The sequence below is a fragment of the Ixodes scapularis genome, unplaced genomic scaffold (assembly GCF_016920785.2).
Source record: "Ixodes scapularis isolate PalLabHiFi unplaced genomic scaffold, ASM1692078v2 PGA_scaffold6__148_contigs__length_123643588, whole genome shotgun sequence".
NCBI classification, from domain to species: domain Eukaryota; kingdom Metazoa; phylum Arthropoda; class Arachnida; order Ixodida; family Ixodidae; genus Ixodes; species Ixodes scapularis.
Window position 1 is genome coordinate 55,122,711 of NW_024609881.1, and position 19,246 is coordinate 55,141,956.

A 19,246-nucleotide genomic window follows, 5' to 3' on the forward strand; every position below is an offset into this window, starting at 1 on the left:
TCTTCTGTGTTCATTTCCTGTTCCTGTCCTTGTCTTTTTATGAGCTTTTTTCTTTTTTTTTTTTAATAATCTTGGAACTTGAAGTTACATTCCGTTGTACCGTGGGTCGTCGTCTGTCGCGCAGACGACGACCCACGGCAGACGGGCAACCTTGCCGAGAATGTTCCCACGCCCCGGGAGTGTTGCAACGGCACGGCAGCCGCAGGACGCTCCAACGAGTCCCATCCTGCCCGGGCGGGAAACAATTAACCGCTCCGCCGAGCGTTGCTGCCTCCCCTCCAATTAATGCCTCTCGCGGATCTGATCGAGCCATTGAATATTAAGAGCGTTAAGAACTCAAAAGTATTGGCACGCCATGGCGCAAGCGTCGCGCCCGCCTCGACAGGCCGTTCGGCCAATTACCCGATTAGAGTGCCGAGGAGAACGCTGGGACTGTGCCGTAAAATACTATGCCCATGCAAAGTTGGAGATAATCACCCAAGAAAATGGTGGTGGCCGCTTGTTACTGTATTTTCCGAACTACTGTCAGCGGAGTATACGCGTGTAAAAGTCAAAATTTCATGCGGCACAGACTATATACAGGTCGGACTACACAACAGTCTTTTTGTTTTAACATAAAGGGACGTGACACAATTTGGGAATGACGGCGTATGTTAATGATGATTTCTTTATGCCAAAGTACGCTTCGTATGATCATTTTCAATGTGTGGACTGCAGGTGCGGACTATCCAAGGACAAACTTTCCCTTTTCAGCCAAAATTCACTCCTACGAACTATTGTCCCAAAGATACGTTAGGTCCGAGAGCACAAAAGCAGACCCTTGTTTGATAGGTATAGGAGCAGTATGGGGTCTGGCAGAACCCCTCATTTTTAAAGCGGCTGCTCCACTTTCATTAAGCCTGCTTTGCGCCGGCACCCTCGCGTCATGTTTTACCCCTCCCACCGATGCACATGCGCAAAGCTTCCCCTCTTTGCACCGGCTTCTCGGAAAAGCAACTGACACAGATGAGTACCTCAGTCCTCAAAAGTTTACTGGGATAGGTGCTTGATATGTTCTTTACAAACGTTTTACACCAGTGTTTAACCGGAATTGAACCATACCAAAAACTGGAACATAACCGTTATTTTTAGCCTGAACCGAAACTGAACCGAACCGAAATCTTCGCCACCGTTTTGGAACTGAACCGGAGCTGAACCGGAAAAAAAAATATAACAGTAACCGGCTTAAAACGATCCATGGTAATTTCTTTTATATTTTCTTAATATCACAAAATAAACATTTGAGAATAAAAAAATAGCGGAGCTCTGTATTTCTATGTATTGATCATACCATCATTTACAGGATTCCAAAATATAAAAAATTGTGGGTTTTCGTTGCATTTCTGTATTCGAACTATGATTAATCATGTGTCACGTGGTCACGTGATGTCATGGTGTCAAGACATGCTGTCAAGTAATGCCACGTCACGTAGTCCCGTGACGTCACACGACTTACTGCATCAAGTCGATTTGAATTGAGAACATCACTGGATTCATTAGCCTTGTTGACAGCATGTCCACTTCTTTGGTCATTAAATAATTATGTTTCAACACATACACACATCTTGCTTAATTATTCATGGTAGGTATGTGCTGCAAACAGCCTAGCTGCACGAATCGTCCGTTGTGCATTAAAGGGCAACTCCGCTTCTTTTCCACTAGTGCAAAACTACAGTTCTCTTCATTATCATCTACAAAGCCCACATGGCAAATATTACGATGGAATTCCGCCTAGAAGTTCATTAAAATCGCTGTCAATGTTTGACAAGCACAAATCCGCTGGTTTTGGATGAGACGGTGCGGGCCAGACAACACTGCCCGGCTGCATTTCCGATTCCTCCAAATTCCTTCTCCCGGCACATCCGTGACGTCATCGAGCATGTACAGGTTGTTTGTTTCGTAGTTTTTTTTTTTTTTTTCAATTTTGTTTTTTTTCCCGGGGAGAGCACGGGTGGCGCCAATGCCGTGAGAGACGTGAGCGACGCGCTCAGCCGGTTCGGCGCTCGACTATTGATACCCTACTGATAGGCCCATCGCCTTGTTGAGCGCGGCGTGTATTCAGTGCATATTGACGTGCGATGGCACGTGCTTTGCAGACTATGCAACGATGACTGCGAAGCGCATGTCCGCGTGATAGATCACGTGACCCCTTGTATATCACGTGGGTGTACATGCTTAGTGATGCCGAAGATACAATGTTGACCGGTTTTGCCACCGTTTCGGTTTCAGCTTGCGATCATGGCTAGAGTAAAAATTGCACGAAAAATATTTTATTTTTCGCAAAACAAAGGATTGGGGATTGTTTTTGAGTGCTTCTCAAAGCAAAATCGGGCACTATCTCGAAATTTTCTAAATTGAGCGGAGTTGCCCTTTAATGAAAAAATAAACACGGGGATGGACAGGACGACTGATCTTTCAACTTTCAACACAGAGAATTTATCTAAAGTCAGCAGTGCTGTGATAGGCCTTTGTGGAGGCCCCATTCCTTTCTCCCCCCCACCCACCCGGGGAGTGTCACCCCAGCGACAGTCGGCGACTGACAGTCTGAGCCGTCAATGACTGGCAACATTGCCCAGCGTCGTGTTAGGGCGCAATGCACCTGAGCAAAAGAGGTTAAGCCGGCCTCCCCCACAGAGAGAGTCCTCAAGTTGAGTCTTTTCCAGCAAAGATTGTTTAAGGGGTCAGTTGGAATATCTCTCGTCTTTGGAAGCTTTGTATTTTTCAGTCCAGACTCGATGGCAGCAACGGCGAACCCAGGAGTGACAAGGTGCCACTGGGTCAGTATCGTCTGCATGTGTCAGCTGGGCGTGCGTGTGAAGGAAAGAAACAGGAGCAGGGCTCAGACTCTGGAAGCGGAAGCTTTGCCACCCTTGACCGCCAACATTACTGCATGGACTCCCTAGTAGGGAGGTGGGGCCAAGTGACCCTTTAAAAAGGAGCAGCAAGCAGCTGCGTGTGTGCTCTCTGGGGATGTAAATTCTTCTGTAGACATGTATGCAATGGATGTTATCGTGAGAAACCTTCCCGTCTCATGATATTTCTGCTTGGGGTTGTCCTTCGGTTCCTGGCCTGGCCCTGCTCAAGCAAGACTAGGCCAGGCTCCTGCCTGGAGAACTCTTTGGTCCCGACAGCCGTTTTCTCTCTGAGGCGCGTCTTATCGGGCCGCTCAGGGGATGATATGAACGCGAGATTATTGAGGCATACACGATGATGCATGCGCCCCGTAACGTGTCTCGTCCCTCACTCTCTCTCTCCGATAGAGAAACTGCCTTCCTTTGTACCCAGCTGCCGTCCTTGATCTCCCTCAAGCAACTAGATGGCGGAGCCAGAACGTCGTTTTCATTTTCATTTTGCCGCCAACTCCTCATCAGAGAAGGGGTCACACGCGCCAAATTTGACTACGGCACTTGTGGGGAAGGGGCCTTGCAAAGCGCCAGGTTTGGGATGGAACATATTATTCGCTCCGCTTTCGTGAAATGTATATCTTGCCCTGAAGTCTGACGAGCAGAAAACGCCTTGAACCTTTGGACATACTTTGCGACACATAGACACGAGCGATCACATTCCTTTTACAAACCAAGCGCCGTTTCAAGGAGGTCGTGTACGAGCAGACGACACAACAGTTGACGACGCAGCGTGCACACACTTCCGAAGGACCCGGAAGACGCACGACGATGCACGCGCTGTGAATCGTCAGGGAGCGTCGTCGTGCCCGTTGCGTCCCATGCAAGGGCGACGTTCACTCCTCTCGCAATACTTGAAGTAAAAAATCCAAGACCGTTGCAATACTCTGCACCGCGATCGGAGCATATACAGCTACTCTGGATCTCTTCTGCTTTGTGCACCTCCTGACAACAAACAACGGCATCGCCTTTGACGACCAGTAACCTTTCTTCTCGTCCTGTTTGCTTTCTTCCTGCCACCCTTCTCTCTTCTCGTCCCCCTTCTTCCCCCTTCCCTCTTAAAAAGCCTGAGGAAAGAAACTAAACAAATTCTTTAGGTGTTGGAAGTTGAAAAATGTGTCGTCCTTTCATCCCTCTGCTTATTCTTTTGGTAATGTGGAAACCCGTAGAACCTTATTTAAAACAAGTAATTGGCAATTTGCACAAAAATTAAATAAAACATGCACTTCGCAGCCAATTTTTTTTTTTAATAAATTTTTAGCAGTTATTTGATGTGTGCATTCAGCAGTTATACACTGTGTGGTACACTTGTAAATGCTTGGGAAGGCAGAGAGCAACAAGGAACATCTGGAGGCCAAGTGAATGACTGACAAGGAAACAGCGCACCCTCAAAACAAGCACTCTAAGCTTTCATGCACACAAAAGAAAGAGTCACTTACACAGCCAAGTGAATGTTCCCTTTCATTTTTAAGCAAACTGCCCATCTTAAAATAAAGTCTCCGAGTCATCAGAGAGGTGGTACGACTTGTCATCCGAAATGGTAAAATACCCATAACCTTCAAATAAGTTTTTTGCATTTCTTATCAGCTAAAGTGTTAAAGGGACACTGACAGGGTATTTATGCTCGCCGAGGTTTTTAGTTGTACGTGACATATCAGAGCTCAACTACCCAGAACAGAAATTGCGGCTTGAAATTCGGTTTCTTTCCGCCCGAAAACCGCCGATCAAGAACTGGCCGGTTCGAGTCTCGCTCACTCTCTTTTTCGCGGTCACGGGCCGTTTTCTAAGGTATCGATGCGACCACCAAATTTAATCAAAGTCGTGGGTCACTGAACGCACACACTCAATATTAAAAATAGAAAAAAATATTAAACCCATTTTTTGTGGCTTCTAAAAAGCTGTAAATACGCTGATTGAAAAAAAAAGTTCCACAGACAACCGGAAGCATTCTGTGCGTTCGTCGTTTCGCGTATCGTGGGTCTCGCGGGGACGGCGATGGCAGCGGACGACGGGCGTGGGACCTCTATTTCAGAACTGCCGTTCGCGGTACCGGCGAATTCTGTCTACCGTTAAAAGAGAAATTTGGGACTGATCAAAAGAATTGGTATTCATCCCGTACGACACACCCGGCCACCAAGCCGATTTAAACGAAGGCGTCGCCGAGCCGTCGCTCCCTTCTCGTGGCTGAAGACATCGCTCGCGCAAACGTCAAGCACGACGTGTCTACTTCGAGTTGAATATGCACGCGTACAATTTCTTTACTAGGTGCGAATGTCCCCAAAGCGTGGTGCTTCCCGACTTCGACCCGGGAGTGCTTTTGCTAGAGAAAAATCGACAGCAAACTTTCCAACTTACAGTTTACCGGCTGAATTATTACAAAGGAAAGAGATCCTCCAGAATCGAGATGCCCCAGTAGCTCAGTGGGAAAGACGTCTGGTTCACACGCGGTAGGACCGGGTCCGATCCCCTGTGAAATTTTTTTTTGTCAAACATTTTTTGATGTTTACATATCTTTTTCTTTTTTTTTTACAATCATCACTGAAGAAACAAACAAAAAATAACAAACAAATGTTGTGGACGATACTTCGCTGAATTAAATGGTATGGGATTTTCGTTCTGACACCTGCGAACTCAATGTAATCACTTTCCACAAAATGCAAGGAGCATATAAATCAGGTAGCGTCCGCTTTCCGAGGTGCCCGTAAATGTTCTACAGGAATTGCAGCCAGCAATTGGTCCCGATCCCGTTGATCTTTCGGAAACTCTGTCGCACAATGCCACTTTTTTCGGATGCAGGACAGGTGAGCCAGCTCTTCACGCAACATCTTGGGTGTATTCTTTTCGGAGCCGATCATGGAAATTCACCACGGGCACTTGCTACTCATCTCCAACTCCTCAATGTACAAAACAACTCATCTTGGAATACAGAACAATGAGCGGAACAAACATAACTGCAAAAGAATCGCAGGGCGAGCAGTTCCCGCACGCCGCATCGCACGCCGCATGTCGTGTCGTCTGCTACGGAGAGGAGAAAAAAAAACACACACAAAAAAAAAATGCACGGTCGGGTGTAGCCACGTGACTTCCGCCACTCACTCTCTTCTCTCCACTTCTCCGACCTCCGTCGGGTTTCGGTTTCGAGCAGTTGCGTCTTTTGGCTTTATTAAAAAAATATGCTACTCTGTTGCAAAATATTAATTGTGTAGTCCTCCGACACCATAATAAAGCGCCTGGCAAAAAATAAAAATTTTTTGGGGGGTGTCAGTGTCCCTTTAAAGGGACACTGACAGGGTGTTGATGCCCGCCGAAGTTTTTAGTTGTACATGGCATATGAGTGCCTAACTACCCAGAACACAATTTGTGACTCAAAATTCGGTTTCTTTCCGCCCAAAAAGCGCCGATCAAGAACTGGCCGGTTCGAGCCTCGCTCACTCTCTTTTCCGTGGTCACGAGCCGTTTTCTAAGATATCGATGCGACCACCAAATTTAATCAAAGTCGTTGGTCACTGAAGGCCCACACTCAATATTAAAAATAGAAAAAAATATGAAACCCATTTTTTGTGGCTTCTAAAAAGCTGCAAATATGTTGATTGAAAAAAAAGTTCCACAGACAACCAGAAGCATTCTGTGCGTGCGTCGTTTCGCGTATCATGGGACTCGCGGGGACGGCGATAGCAGCGGACGACGGGCGTGGGACCTCTATTTCAGAACTGTCGTCCGCGGTACCGGTAAATTCTGTCTGCCTTTTAAAGAGAAATTTGGGACTGATCAAAAGAATTGGTATTCATCTCGTACGACACGCCCGACCACCAAGCCGATTTGCACGAAGACGTCGCCGAGCCGTCGCTCCCTTCTCGTGGCTGAAGACATCGCTCGCGTAAACGTCAAGCACGACGGGTCTACTTCGAGTTGAATATGCACGTGTACCATTTCTTTGCTAGGTGCAAATGTCGTCAATGCGTGGTGCTTCCCGACTTGGACTCGGGAGTGCTTTTGCTGGAAGAAAATCGGCAGCAAACTTTTCAACTTACAGTTTACCGGCTGAAATATTACAAAGGAAAGAGAACCCCCAGTACAGAGATGCCCCAGTAGCTCAACGGGAAAGACGTCCGCTTCACATGCGGTAGGACCGGGTTCAATCCCCCGCAAAACCTTCTTTTTTTTTTTCTTTTTTTTTAAATTATCCGATGTTTACATTTTTTTTTTTTTACAATTATCACTGAAGAAACAAACAAAAAAATAACAAACAAATGTTGTGGACGACACGTCGCTGAATTAAATGGTATGGGATATCCTTTTTAACACCTGCGAACTCAATGTAATCACTTCCCATAAAATGCAAGGAGCATATAAATCAGGTAGCGTCTGCTTTCCGAGGTGCCCAAAAATGTTATACAGGAATTGCAGCCAGCCATTGGTCACGATCCCGTTGATCTTTCGGAAACTCTGTCGCACAATGCCACCTTTTTCCGACGCAGGACATGTGAGCCAGCTCTTCACGCAACATCTTGGGTGTATTCTTTTCGGAGCCGATCATGGAAATTCACCACGGGCACTCACTACTCATCTCCAACTCCTTTATGTACAAAACAACTCATCTTGGAGTACAGAACGAGCGGAACAAACATAACTGCAAACGAATCGCACAGCGAACAGTTCCCGTAAGCCGCATGTCGTCTGCTACAAAGAGAAAAAAAAACAAAAAAAACACACGGTTGGGTGTAACCACTTGACTTCCGCCACTCCACTCTCTTTTCTCCACTTCTCCGACCTCCGTCGGGTTTCGGTTTCGAGCAGTTGCGTCTTTTGGCTTTATTAAAAAAATATGGTACTCTGTTGCAAAATATTAATTGGGCAGTCCTCCGACACCATAATAAAGCGCCCGGCAAAAAAATTAGAAAAAAAATTTTGGTGGGTGTCAGTGTCCCTTTAAGGTCATGTCGCCTTTACCGCGCTTGCAGACGCCTTCTTTTTTTCTTTTTTTTTCTTTTTTCTTGAAACAATTGGGTTTTTTGGTCATATTTTGGAATGAACAACATAACAACCTGAAGGGGGCGCAGCAAAAGTGGCAATGTTGCCGTCTGCCCGAGAGCAGGCAAAACAAGCTCCGAAAGCGAAACGCGAGTGTGGTACGTAATTCGATTTTCTGAATTGTTCCCAGATGACGCCTGTCGATCATGCAGTGGCTCGAGCATATGACGTCATGTTTTTGAATGAAAACAGGGCTGGCGCTCAGCGAGCCTGGTTGCTGTCTTGGAACTTGTCCCGATGGGTCGTCTCATCTACTTCGTCTCGGTGCGGCCTTCTATGGCCCTTGCCAGTTCCCGTCTGGGCCAACCGCACGGCTAGGTGAGCCCTAGCCTATCATGCCTCAGCACACCACGTCCTTGGGCGGTTGGCTACAGGCGCTTCTCCTGCTTTCTTACGTGCCGAGCAACCTTTAGCCTCGGCCATCCCCTAAAAATTACTACAATGAGCCAGACTCATGGTCTGTTTTTCTGCTTCGTAATGGATGGCACGAGCAACGCTCGTGGTTGGTAGACTAGGGGTTAACACTCTCTGGTTCTCGTCACACATCAAGACGGAGAGCAACTTTTTCAAAGAGATTTTTTTTGGCGCATCGAAACGCAAAAAGGGGCACGCCAATCGACAGGCTACGTAAAGAATGCGCGATGACGAGGCAGCCAAGCGCACGCTGTCATTGGTCGAGACTGGGGGGGTAAACGAGAGCATGCGGGCGCATTTGGAGGGTAAACAAACGCACGGGGTGTGCAAAAAGCAGACGAACTTGCACGCCGTATAACAACGATTGGCTCCCCTCTCCTCTGTGCCGCGGCATTCATCTTCTCGAGAAATGCCACCATTCTCTACCAGGTGGTGATGCTCGATCCCCACTGACACTTTGCGTAAAATGTTGTTCGTGCAGACAACGATAATCAACTCAGAAAGCCGCTGCAGTGCTAAGGTGCCCGGCCCGCATCCTCAACCGGTCCATTTATCGTCCCATTCCGTCACTGCGTCGAGAGTAGCTCCAAAGTGGCAACAAATGACGTTGCGAAAGTCGGAGCGTCCTGCCGTCGGACGGCGCAATCCTGGCGGTGGGGCATAAACGTCCCAATAAAAAAACGGCATAAGAGAATGCGAGCCTCGCCGTCGTCAATGCGGCACCAAGGCTGTACCGACGGCGTGGCATCCAAACCACGCAGCGTAGACCTTTGGGAGAAAACGCAAGCGTGCGAATGGCGGTCATACTTACGGAAGAAGTCCTTCTTGCTCAGGTTCTTGGCACAGAGCACTGCAAACGAAGAAGGAAGCGTCAGAAGAAATTCCCCGCATACACTGCCTCCCGACACCTCGAGGCTCAATCGTGCAGCTGCATTTGAGCGAGTGCATTGCATCCTTTTGACAGACTGGTACCCCCAGAACTGCATGTTACCAGGCTGAAGGTTTCGCAGTATTTACAAGATAGAATCTATGCACTATTCATGGAAAATGGTCATTTACAACATTGTCTGCATTACTTCGAGCCCAGAGTGAATAAATATTGCATAAAAAATTAGAAAATATATAGGCGGGTCGGGAGTGTTCCTGTTTTACTTGACAGATGGCGCCATTGTTTATCTCGGCAAAACACACTCCATCACAAATTTGTGAACCAGCCTTGAAAGTTTCTAAAACGGCCCGTTATCGCGAGAAACTTTTCGGGGACGTCTGTCACAACATCAGTAATGTGATCGGTCAGAGTCATTTTGGAGCACCTTCTGAAGCAGCTAAAAGTCTATTTTCGAGCAGCAAAGGGAACTTTTGGAGCACAAGTTTACACTTCATTTTCGTTCCAACCGCCGCAAATATTATATGCCAAGATTAAAGTGATTGTCCGGTCAAATTTTGTATTCAAGAAAATGTTTAGACCTCATTGTCAGTGGCTGTAAAAGCATCTTCCACAACAAATCTGAATTTTGTATGCTTCCCTGGACGAGTAATTGTATATTAACCCAGGCGTGCATAAACGGCGTTTTCCTCTTCCACCTTTGCAGCGGCGGAGGCTCTGACGTAACATAACGCAAAGGTTGTGCCAAACTGAAGCGCCCTTAGTATTTTGTTTTCCGTGTTAGCGCTAGGACGTGGTTCACCCTTGTTGCTGCACTAGAAAACTTTTTGTTAATGAAAGGGGACTCTTGCTGTGCGGTTGTCACGCTAGACACTTCTCCGCGTGATTTATAGCGGCCAGTTAAGTGGAATGCTGCAGTGAGTCAGGAGCACTGTTTTCTCACGGAGGAATGACGCGTAAGATCTGACAATTGCGAGCCTGGTGTGTCGTCACATCAAACATGGGAGCGCAGCCATTGATACTTGTGAAATGTGGCATGGAGTTTCGTATAATTATCCGTCATTAATTACACTAAATTGGGGTGTCGTTTATAAGAATAAAAATGGCCTATGCTAATCCTTAGGCTCCCATTAGGTAATCATCACAAGATGTTTTCACCGGATAATCCCTTTAATGTATTGGCCTGTCCATCTAAAGACATTGTCCACCTTGCCTTCCCGCTTTTGTGCAACTTTTAGAGTCAGTTTAATCCCCTAGTTACACGGGCACTTTGAACTGTCGTTGAGTTCAATCACAGTTATCAGCCCTAACTGTGATTGAACTGAACTGAACTGAGATGGTGCTACCATACCTCGGCAAACCTCACTCATGAGGGCCCTCACTCACCCTCACTCACCCTCATCCTCACAGATGAGGTGAGGGTGAGTGAGTTTCTGAACCAGGAAAATTCATGAGTGTGAGGGTGAGTGAGGGCCGTGAGGGCTGTGAGGGCGGTGAGGGCCGTGAGGGCGGTGAGGGCGGTGAGGGCGGTGAGGGCCGTGAGTGCGTGAGGGCCGTGAGGGCGGTGAGGGTGGTGAGGGCGGTGAGGGCCGTGAGGGCGGTGAGGGCAATGAGGACCATGAGGGCGGTGAGTGCGTGAGACCCCTTCAGATCGAGCATCTTTCTCAGCAATTTTGGTGTTAATGGCGGGTTGTTCTCCAGCTTTCCCTAGATCGACACGAATTGCTAAGATCGGGTCCGGCTCGAAATAAGCAAGCAACTCAGAGCAATTCGAATACGTTTGAAGCGGCTGCATCCAATCAGGGACGCAAAATTTTCACGTGATACCTCGTGCCGGTGATTATGACACCGAAAGACTTGGTTCTGGTTCGAACTCGATCGTTTTTTGGAAATAAACTGTTTCAGAAAGGTGAATTAGCATTCTTAACGAGGTTTAAATGCATAAAAACACGTTTATAACGCGTAATTGTGTCTAAATAGTGCAAGAAAAATAAAATTTTATGATGACGATGGCAAATTGCAGCAATTGGTTGCTGCGTGCGATCGCGGGCGGCCCGTGTTGCTGGTGTTGCGACGTAAAGTTTCTGGGCGAAATCGCCCCATCTGAAGCTGGCCTGAGTGGCGTGATGGTCATGAGTCCGTGAGGGGTGTGAGTGCCGCAAGGGCGGTGAGGGGCGTGAGGGCGGTGAGTGGCGTGAGGGCTATGAGTGCGTGAGGGCCGTGAGGGCCGTGAGGGCGGTGAGGGCTGTGAGGGCCGTGAGTGGCATGAGGGCGGTGAGTGAGTGAGGGGCGTGAGGGCCGTGAGGGCGGTGAGTGCGTGAGGGCCGTGAGGTTCAGTGAGGGTGAGTGAAGGGCTGATGGTGAGTGTGAGTGTGAGGGTGAGGGTTAGTGAGGGGCTGAAGGTGAGTGTAGCTGTGAGGGTGAGGGTGAGTGAGGGGCTTAGGTGAGTGTGGCTGTGAGGGTGAGGGTGAGTGAGGGCGACCTAAAATGCCGACCTCTGGGTGCTACACGGCTCTCTAGAACCTAGTTGAAGCTAAAACGAAACTAGTTATTGTGCCTCGTGATCAGTCTAATTGTTACAGTAATCTACTCGGAGAAACATATTTTATTTACTATAAGTATATCGTACATCATGTTCAATACCTTGTTGCTTTTTAGCGGCATTTACATCAGTACCAAAGCAAATTCAGGGCTAAGTTGTGCATATTTTAGGCTAGGTGGAGCTAGCTACCACCCACTACGATGGGTGCACCCATTACTATCTGTCCATTCACACAGCTGGCCCCGCCGCCATCTTCGCTCGTTTGGTGGCTTGCCGGCTAGCCGGGATCGTTTTAGCGGCAGTTCGGACGCCTAAAGCTATTCCTTCCTGGATATTTTGCTGCTACGATTCTTTTTAGACGCCTCCCCCTGCATTCCGAAACAGTAAGTGCCTCGGAAACGATGGTCAGCGGCAGCGGTCCCGCGGACAGGCGCCATTTTACCTCAGTTGAGGAAGTCCATTCAGTTGAACTGAGGTAGGAGAGCTCAGTTGAACTCAACTGTCATTAGCGGCTCGATGACAGTTGGCGCCGCCGTGCAACTCCGGCCGATCACGACTGAGTCAACGACAGTTGACTCAATGGCAGTTGAAAGCGCCCGTGTAACTAGGGTATTACAGTGGGTATGACTTCTTCAAACACAAAACTAGCTGTTGCATGTGTTAAGTGCCAGGCACGACAACAATATTCTGAATGATGAAAGACAGTATAATTGCTGCAAGATGTTATTTTAGGCACAGAGACAAAGTTCACTGTGCCATCGCTCGAACAGAACCTATGTAAAGGTTAACAACTAAACCAGGGAGTTCACATAAAAAAATAAGCTTACAGAGAAATCGATATAAATCTTCCCGCAATACACAAGTATCCTTGCTAAATCTCAATCTCGAACAAAAAATAATCAAAATATTGTAACCTATCTTATGTAGTAGTCGCAGTTTTATTGAGGATTTTTTACTGCAGGGTAGAGCTGTTACATCAGCACTTACAAAGCTTCGTTCTTTCTTTTTTTTTCTTTCTTTTTTTTACACTTGATGCTTGAGTGTGCAACGCATCGCTCTGGAGAAGTGACTTCCCCTTAGTACATGGCTGCACTGCGGCACAGCAAATGCGAAACATTGTGTTGCCTACTCCGCAGATTTCGCATCACTGCAGTGCACAGTGCATGGCGAGAAGCGCACTAGCCGAAGCTACCTAACCAACCAGAACAGACCACAAGCATGAAAATATTGAGCGACTTACAGTCGGCGTTTGACACAGAGAAAAAATACCTTTAAATTCTGACAAGCCTACCCATAGCAATACGGACGTGCAGCGGTGCGGGGCCTCAGATATTATGCTTTCAGTATTAATAGAATGAAATTATGTTTTTCGCACAACAGTGGCACAAATTAATCACACTGTGTTGAAATGTAGCAGGACAAGGCGGGGTAAGCAGATTGGCGCAAATGGCGCAGCAATCACACATCACTGCAACATTCAAGCAGAAAATCTAGGAGCCTCCGAAGAAAGGACACTTTGGGCTTCCAAAATTGCCGGATCCGCAGTTCGCAAGGACCTTGCGCCTACTAGAACAGATGGATGAATGGATATTGCTAAACCCTTTGAACCAGGTGGTAGCATGTGCCACCTGGTGGTATTGACCACCAATAGTGCCAAACTTCTGAACGGCAGTGGCCAGAATAACATTGGAAGGGAATGTTTTATGAGGCATCTCAGGGGTGCCCACCCTGTTTTAAGAGGGTGTTAGTCCAGTTGATTGACCGACTGTGACAGCGGTGCTGACACCTGGTGCCACGAGTTGGCACTAACACGAGGGAACCGCAGTTCGCATCATTACTGCATGATGTAAAGAGCCCTGGTAGCAACCGTATTGCACTTGCTCAATTTTTTATCTATGGCGTAAACCAGTTGTCACCGTACCTCAAAGGCAGACGGACATCTGTGTTGTCTAAGCTTGAACTTCAAATTTGTTTCCTTTTTGTTTGTACTACTCACTTACTTGTTGCATAAGCATTTGTCATAATCGGTCCTAAAGGTTGTTTGCGTAAGGTTTTCAGCACAAACATCACCGAAAAAAGAGAGCTCAAGTGGCAAGGACCCCTCTGTCTGTCATTCTAAAGCTGCCGCTGACCACAGTTGCACGTGGCATTTTTCAAACAAACGGAACGGCAGCGATAGCAATAACTTTGAAGGGACTGCCCAGAAACGTTTAAAGTTTCAACTGGTTCCAAACAAAACTATTTTTCTAGCCGCTTTTGAGAGGTAACTCTCTTTGCAGACGGACGGAAGACGCACCCGTCTGCTAAAAAAGGAACCGTACACAGCAAAAAAAAATTTGCGACTTCACTTTCCTACAAAACACACAAAGAGACAATCACGGCGAGCAGCAGAAGGGGCCCAGCCAACGACAAAGCTCAGAATATGATTAGATCTAAAAAATGTGACGTGTGCAGGAAGAGTGAGCAAGTGAAACGTCGTGCCCAATGTTCCTGCACATGTCGCATCGTTTGGGTCATCGCATTTTTTACCTTTTTAACTGTTCTGCAAAAAAAAAATTTAATTCACAGACATTTCTAATTTTTTTATAGGAGTACCATATTTTCTAGACTACAGTTTGCAGACTATACATGTTTAGAAGTTGGAATTTTATGCAGTAAAGACCACCTAGAGGTGCGGACTATACAACGATGTTCCTTCAAGACCGTTCCTCACAACCAAACATGACAGGTTTCGTGAATGGCAGGTTATATTTATGGTAATCTTTTATATCAACCTCTCGGTGTCCTAATAAAGCAGGCATTTTTCAAAATATGCTGCACTAAATTTTTGTGTGTGCGGATAGATATATAGATAGTTTTTATTCGTCGCAGCATCACAGAAAGGCCATTGGCCCATACCTGAGGCCTGTGGTGCCGCAGTATTACAAAAGCTCAACACAACAGTAACAAGAACATTAACAGTAATTAAGATTTAATGCAAAGGTCATATGGGGGTGGTATATATGTCAGTCCGAAAAGGAGGTGTCCGTCACTGCCGGAGGAAGTCTAATGCCTCTTTGCGCCAGGCTTTCATGTCCTCTTCCTCTTGGGGAAGGGGGGGGAGGGGGGTGCAAATTATCCAAACTTTTTTTTTTTTTTTTTTTTTTTTTTTCAGTCGAAATTTGTTGTTCTGATTTATACACCGGGTGCGGATAATAGACTGGAAAAGGCGGTATGGAGAAGCCATCGAGAGGGAGGTAAGGTCGTTTTCACCCCCCTGGACACCGGAATGCGTCTTAAGTCGACCTAAGCTTCCGGAATGGCCGACGACGACCCAGAAAGACCTTCGATTCCCGATCGAGCCCGAGGATCCCAGGCGCCGCTGAACGTCTGCCGATAAGGCCGTGTGGACAGCGATAAGAGAACCAGACGATCGCAAACAGAAGCACGTCGCCGACGTCCGTTGCACGGGCTTCTTCTCGGTCTCGCATGTCTGCTTCGCCGCGGGGGGTTTTCCGTGAGGCCCGTTCACGCAGTCGCGTTTGGGTGCGTCTGACTGCGTTGCGTCGAGAAACGGCCGCAAGTCACCGGGGCGCGACATCCTTGGGCTTCGTATGCAGCTGGTAACCGATTCAAGTAGTTTTTTGGTACACGACATACGAAGCACGGATGCCCCGGTTACTTGCGATCGCAACGCAGTCAAACGCAACTGTCTGTATGGGCACTTTTGCGCTCAGACACTGCGATGGTTACGGCGTTCCGATGCCCGTTCGTGGACGCAAAGTTGACGAGTGCGAGCTGAACGGCGGTGCTACACCCAAACAGCCCGAACCAACTCAAGCAGCTTCCGTCCAAGTTAAGCGTGTACCGATGGCGAACGGATGCTACTTGAGTGAAAAGAATACACTAAACAGTCGTTAATTGACCGCAACGACGAAGACTGGCCAACAGCGGAAGACCGAAGTTTGCCCGCGGTCGTCGACACTGGGGAATCCAGCGCCATTCATTGCGTGATGAGAGCGAAAAATTTTCAAAAGCTGGTTCAATTTAAGTTTACCACGACAGATCATGCAGCCGTGTTTAAGCTTAGGAGGCTGTCGCGCTCAGCTTTGAAGCCAGTGCAGCGAAACGACTTGAAAGGGATCGCAGTGCGAGAGCTCGCGCTCAAAGCTCAAACGGTGCACTCCGTGGAGTCGGTCACGTCGGAAAGCCTTGAGCATCCTCGCTTATCTGACACCGTTCCCGCGAGCGCCTCGACTGATTCGCGGCGTCGGCGGACGTTCACTCGAATCCCCCAAAAAGCGTTCGGGCACGACGGTACAACTCCAATAGCTCGGGGCGTTAGGCTTAGCCGACGCCAGACGAGCGGACCCCACCACCTCAGGCACCCCGCGCGCTAGTCCGATCGCCAGGACGGGTCGCGGCACGCGAGTGACACGATGTTTTAATTTCGGGAGAAGGCTCAAGAGACGGGGCTCGGACCCCACCGTCAGTCACCCACCTGTGAGTCTGATCTTCATGGCCCCGTGCCTCCTTGTCGGGGGGTTGGCCATGGCCAGAGAGCGGTCCCCCCAACGCCGCTCGATGGGACGTTGGACACGCTCGGCTGTTGCGGTCACGTCGGCTCGCGATCGCAGTCGGGCATTGTTGCGGCTCCGGTCCGCGTCTACGGGTCGTCCGACGTTATAGCGAGACACCCGCGGGCCGGCCCGACGACGCGCACATTCCGACCAAACTCGAGAGAAACAAAAAAATACACACACACACACACGCACGCCACAAAAAGTGAACAAACTTCGGTGCGAGTTTTGTTTGCACTTCGGGGCAAGCGGCGGAGAGAGCGGCGAGCAACCGAGCAACTCGCTTTCCGGACGCGTGGCGCCGTCTCGCGGATCCAGCCGAAACCACCGAAACTAGACGCTTTTATGCGACTGGATAAATTGCATTGGTGTGAGCTTGGAGTTGAACGTCAGGTTGCGCCATCTATTGGCTATAGTATAAAGCAAAATTGTCAGCTCGAGAGGAGGGCAATGGAGAGCGAGGAGAAAGGAAGAGCACCAGGAACTACAGGAAGTTTAGAGAAATAGGTTTCTCTTGCCCTCCCCCAGCCTTCCTAGTGCTTCCCTCTCTCCCCTTGCCTGGCTTTGCCTTCACCTGTACTCCATTTCACTAGTTACGTGAAGTACGTGTGAAGCCAACACCAGGCAAGGGTAGAGAGGGAAGCAGTAGGAAGGCTGGGTAGGAGAGAAACCTTCTAAAGTTCCCATAGTCCGTAGCACCTCAAGAAGGTAAAGCGAGGTTAAGACAGGCAGGGGAGGAGGAAGCAGACAGAACGCTGGAGAAGAGGCAAACCTTCTCTTCAGCGTTGTCTGCTTCTTCCCTCACCCTACCTTCTTGAATTGCAACGGACTATAGTGCTTTTCCTTTCTCCTCTCGCCCACCATAGCCCTCCTTCCCTGTCCTGCTTCCCTGGTACTTGCCCTTTCTCTCTACACCTGGCACTGCCTTCGCCTACACTGCACAACATAGTGGCCTGGACTATAGGAGTGCTGCTGAACCCAGGGATCCTGTGTTCAATCCCCACCCCTGCCCGTTTCGATCTGGATGAGCATCGTACCAGCGTGCGGTCATGTATCACTACTGCGTGATGCTCGTTGAAGACCCCAGGCTAGCGGTTGTGCTGCAGTGGTTAAATTGCTCATATACAGCAGAGACGCGCCACGCGGTCGGTTTCAGGGGCACAAAACGTGTATGGCCTTTCCCTGAATACCTGCACACCGGGCGGCACTGTACAATAAAAGTGCAATAAAATACAATACAATACAAAACAATACACCAGATGTCCACCGAGACAGACTAAATTCTGGCTGTATAAACATACACACAAGACAATTTGTTGTAGGGCGTTCCTTCCATCTCCTTTCTCATCCGCGCATTGCAAGCACGTCGTTTTATTCTCATGGCCAATTCGTCTGGGCCCGCATCGCACCGGTGCAGTGCGGTTCATGGTACACGGAAGGCTAGAGGGGAGAGGGGAGCTTCCTTCTCTCCCCGCCAGACTTTTGTGTACTAAAGTGGAGAGAGTTTACTGAACTGGATGGGTGCGGAGTGCCCCAGACGAATAGGCCATTAGAATCCGTGAACCCCATTTTCTGCAACGTGGCGCCTGTTATTTCTAAAATGGTGGATTACTTCGAGATAACGCTAGGTTTTATTTTTGGTTCTAATTATTTCTAATGGTTCCTACAACTGAACTTGTAAATATGAAAGTAAAAAAAACTGCCTAAACATTTTTTTTTTTGTAAAGCATAAATATTATTTTTAAACTTGATACCATGCAATTCCTTTGTGTTCGCAACATTGTTTGGCTTCGGGTTGTAGCACGGTCCAAATCCAATAACCCAGAGTGCTAAAAAATAGATTATCTCCTCTTACTAGGGGTGTCGCGAACTTTTGTCGAACCAGATTTTTGGGTCGAACTTTCGGGGTTCGACTGGGTCGAACCGGCCTTAGAACTTTTCACCAAATTTGACCGGTTCGACCAGGGTGTAAGATAGACAGGTGGTGAAACGAGAGCCAAATGAGCGACCCGATTGTGTCCCCCTCGGTTTTCTCTTTTTCTGTGGCGCCATCTATGGGGAGCACCGCGAACTTTCACTCCGGGTGGGCGAAAGCTGGCGACCGGTTAAACTGACGGAGATGGTTTCTCGTGGATTTTCAATGGAGGACTCTCGTGCTCTAAGTTTATTTTGCGCACTCTCCCATAGAGTTCCATGCAAATTTGATTCCAATTTCTTTCTTCTCGTCGCAGCGCCATCTGTCGCAAATCGGGAGTACCCGCAAGCCACCCGCAAGCAGACGAGTACACAATCGGGTCACGGCGCTGCGGTAGGTTTCTATGGGCCGTTTCCCCACCTGTCTATCTTACACCCTGGGTTCGACTTTGTCAACGAGGTAGAGGGGCTTAGAGCGATAAACCGGGGTTCCGGTCTGCACTCGAAAGTGACCCCCATAAGGAGGCTGCCACTGTACGCAAATTTGACCACACGTCACATGACCAAACCAAATACGTGACGTCACAGGAAAGATGGCAGCGCCCATGAAGCGGCTGGCCCCAGCTGGGCCGCAGCTTGTCGGATGCTTTGTTGGTTGTCGTTCGTCTCGGCGAGTTGATTTCAGACGCGGAAGCCGTCATATGAGGCCGGTCGAAAGCGAGTTCAGAGTTCAGCGTGGTGTTTGACGTAGGTATAACGTGAAAATACGGAGAAACGGTGTGCATTTCGCTGGTGACCGACCGGGATATTGCCACGGAAGAGACAATCTGACCTACGTTGCTCGGACCTCGGATTGATTCGGATACCGCTAGGATAAAATTTAAGGCGACGTTTCTGTGCTCTCGTTGACCATCGGAATCTTCGAGGTTTGCAGTGAAGCGTGTGCAATATATTTGGA

The 19,246-nt window shown here is 48.4% G+C and overlaps 1 protein-coding gene across 1 annotated transcript in view; it reads right to left on the reverse strand.

Moving 5' to 3' along the window:
- Window positions 1-16,721, reverse strand: part of LOC8032393 (E3 ubiquitin-protein ligase SMURF2) — a 55,325-nt gene extending 38,604 nt beyond the window's left edge. The window contains exons 1-2 of the mRNA XM_040205936.3: window positions 16,296-16,721; window positions 9,199-9,237 (exon numbers count right to left, since the gene is read on the reverse strand). Coding sequence (XP_040061870.2) covers window positions 9,199-9,237; window positions 16,296-16,347 — 91 coding nt within the window. The 5' untranslated portion in view covers window positions 16,348-16,721. The remainder of the gene's footprint in view (window positions 1-9,198; window positions 9,238-16,295) is intronic.
- Window positions 16,722-19,246: the final 2,525 nt, after the last annotated feature.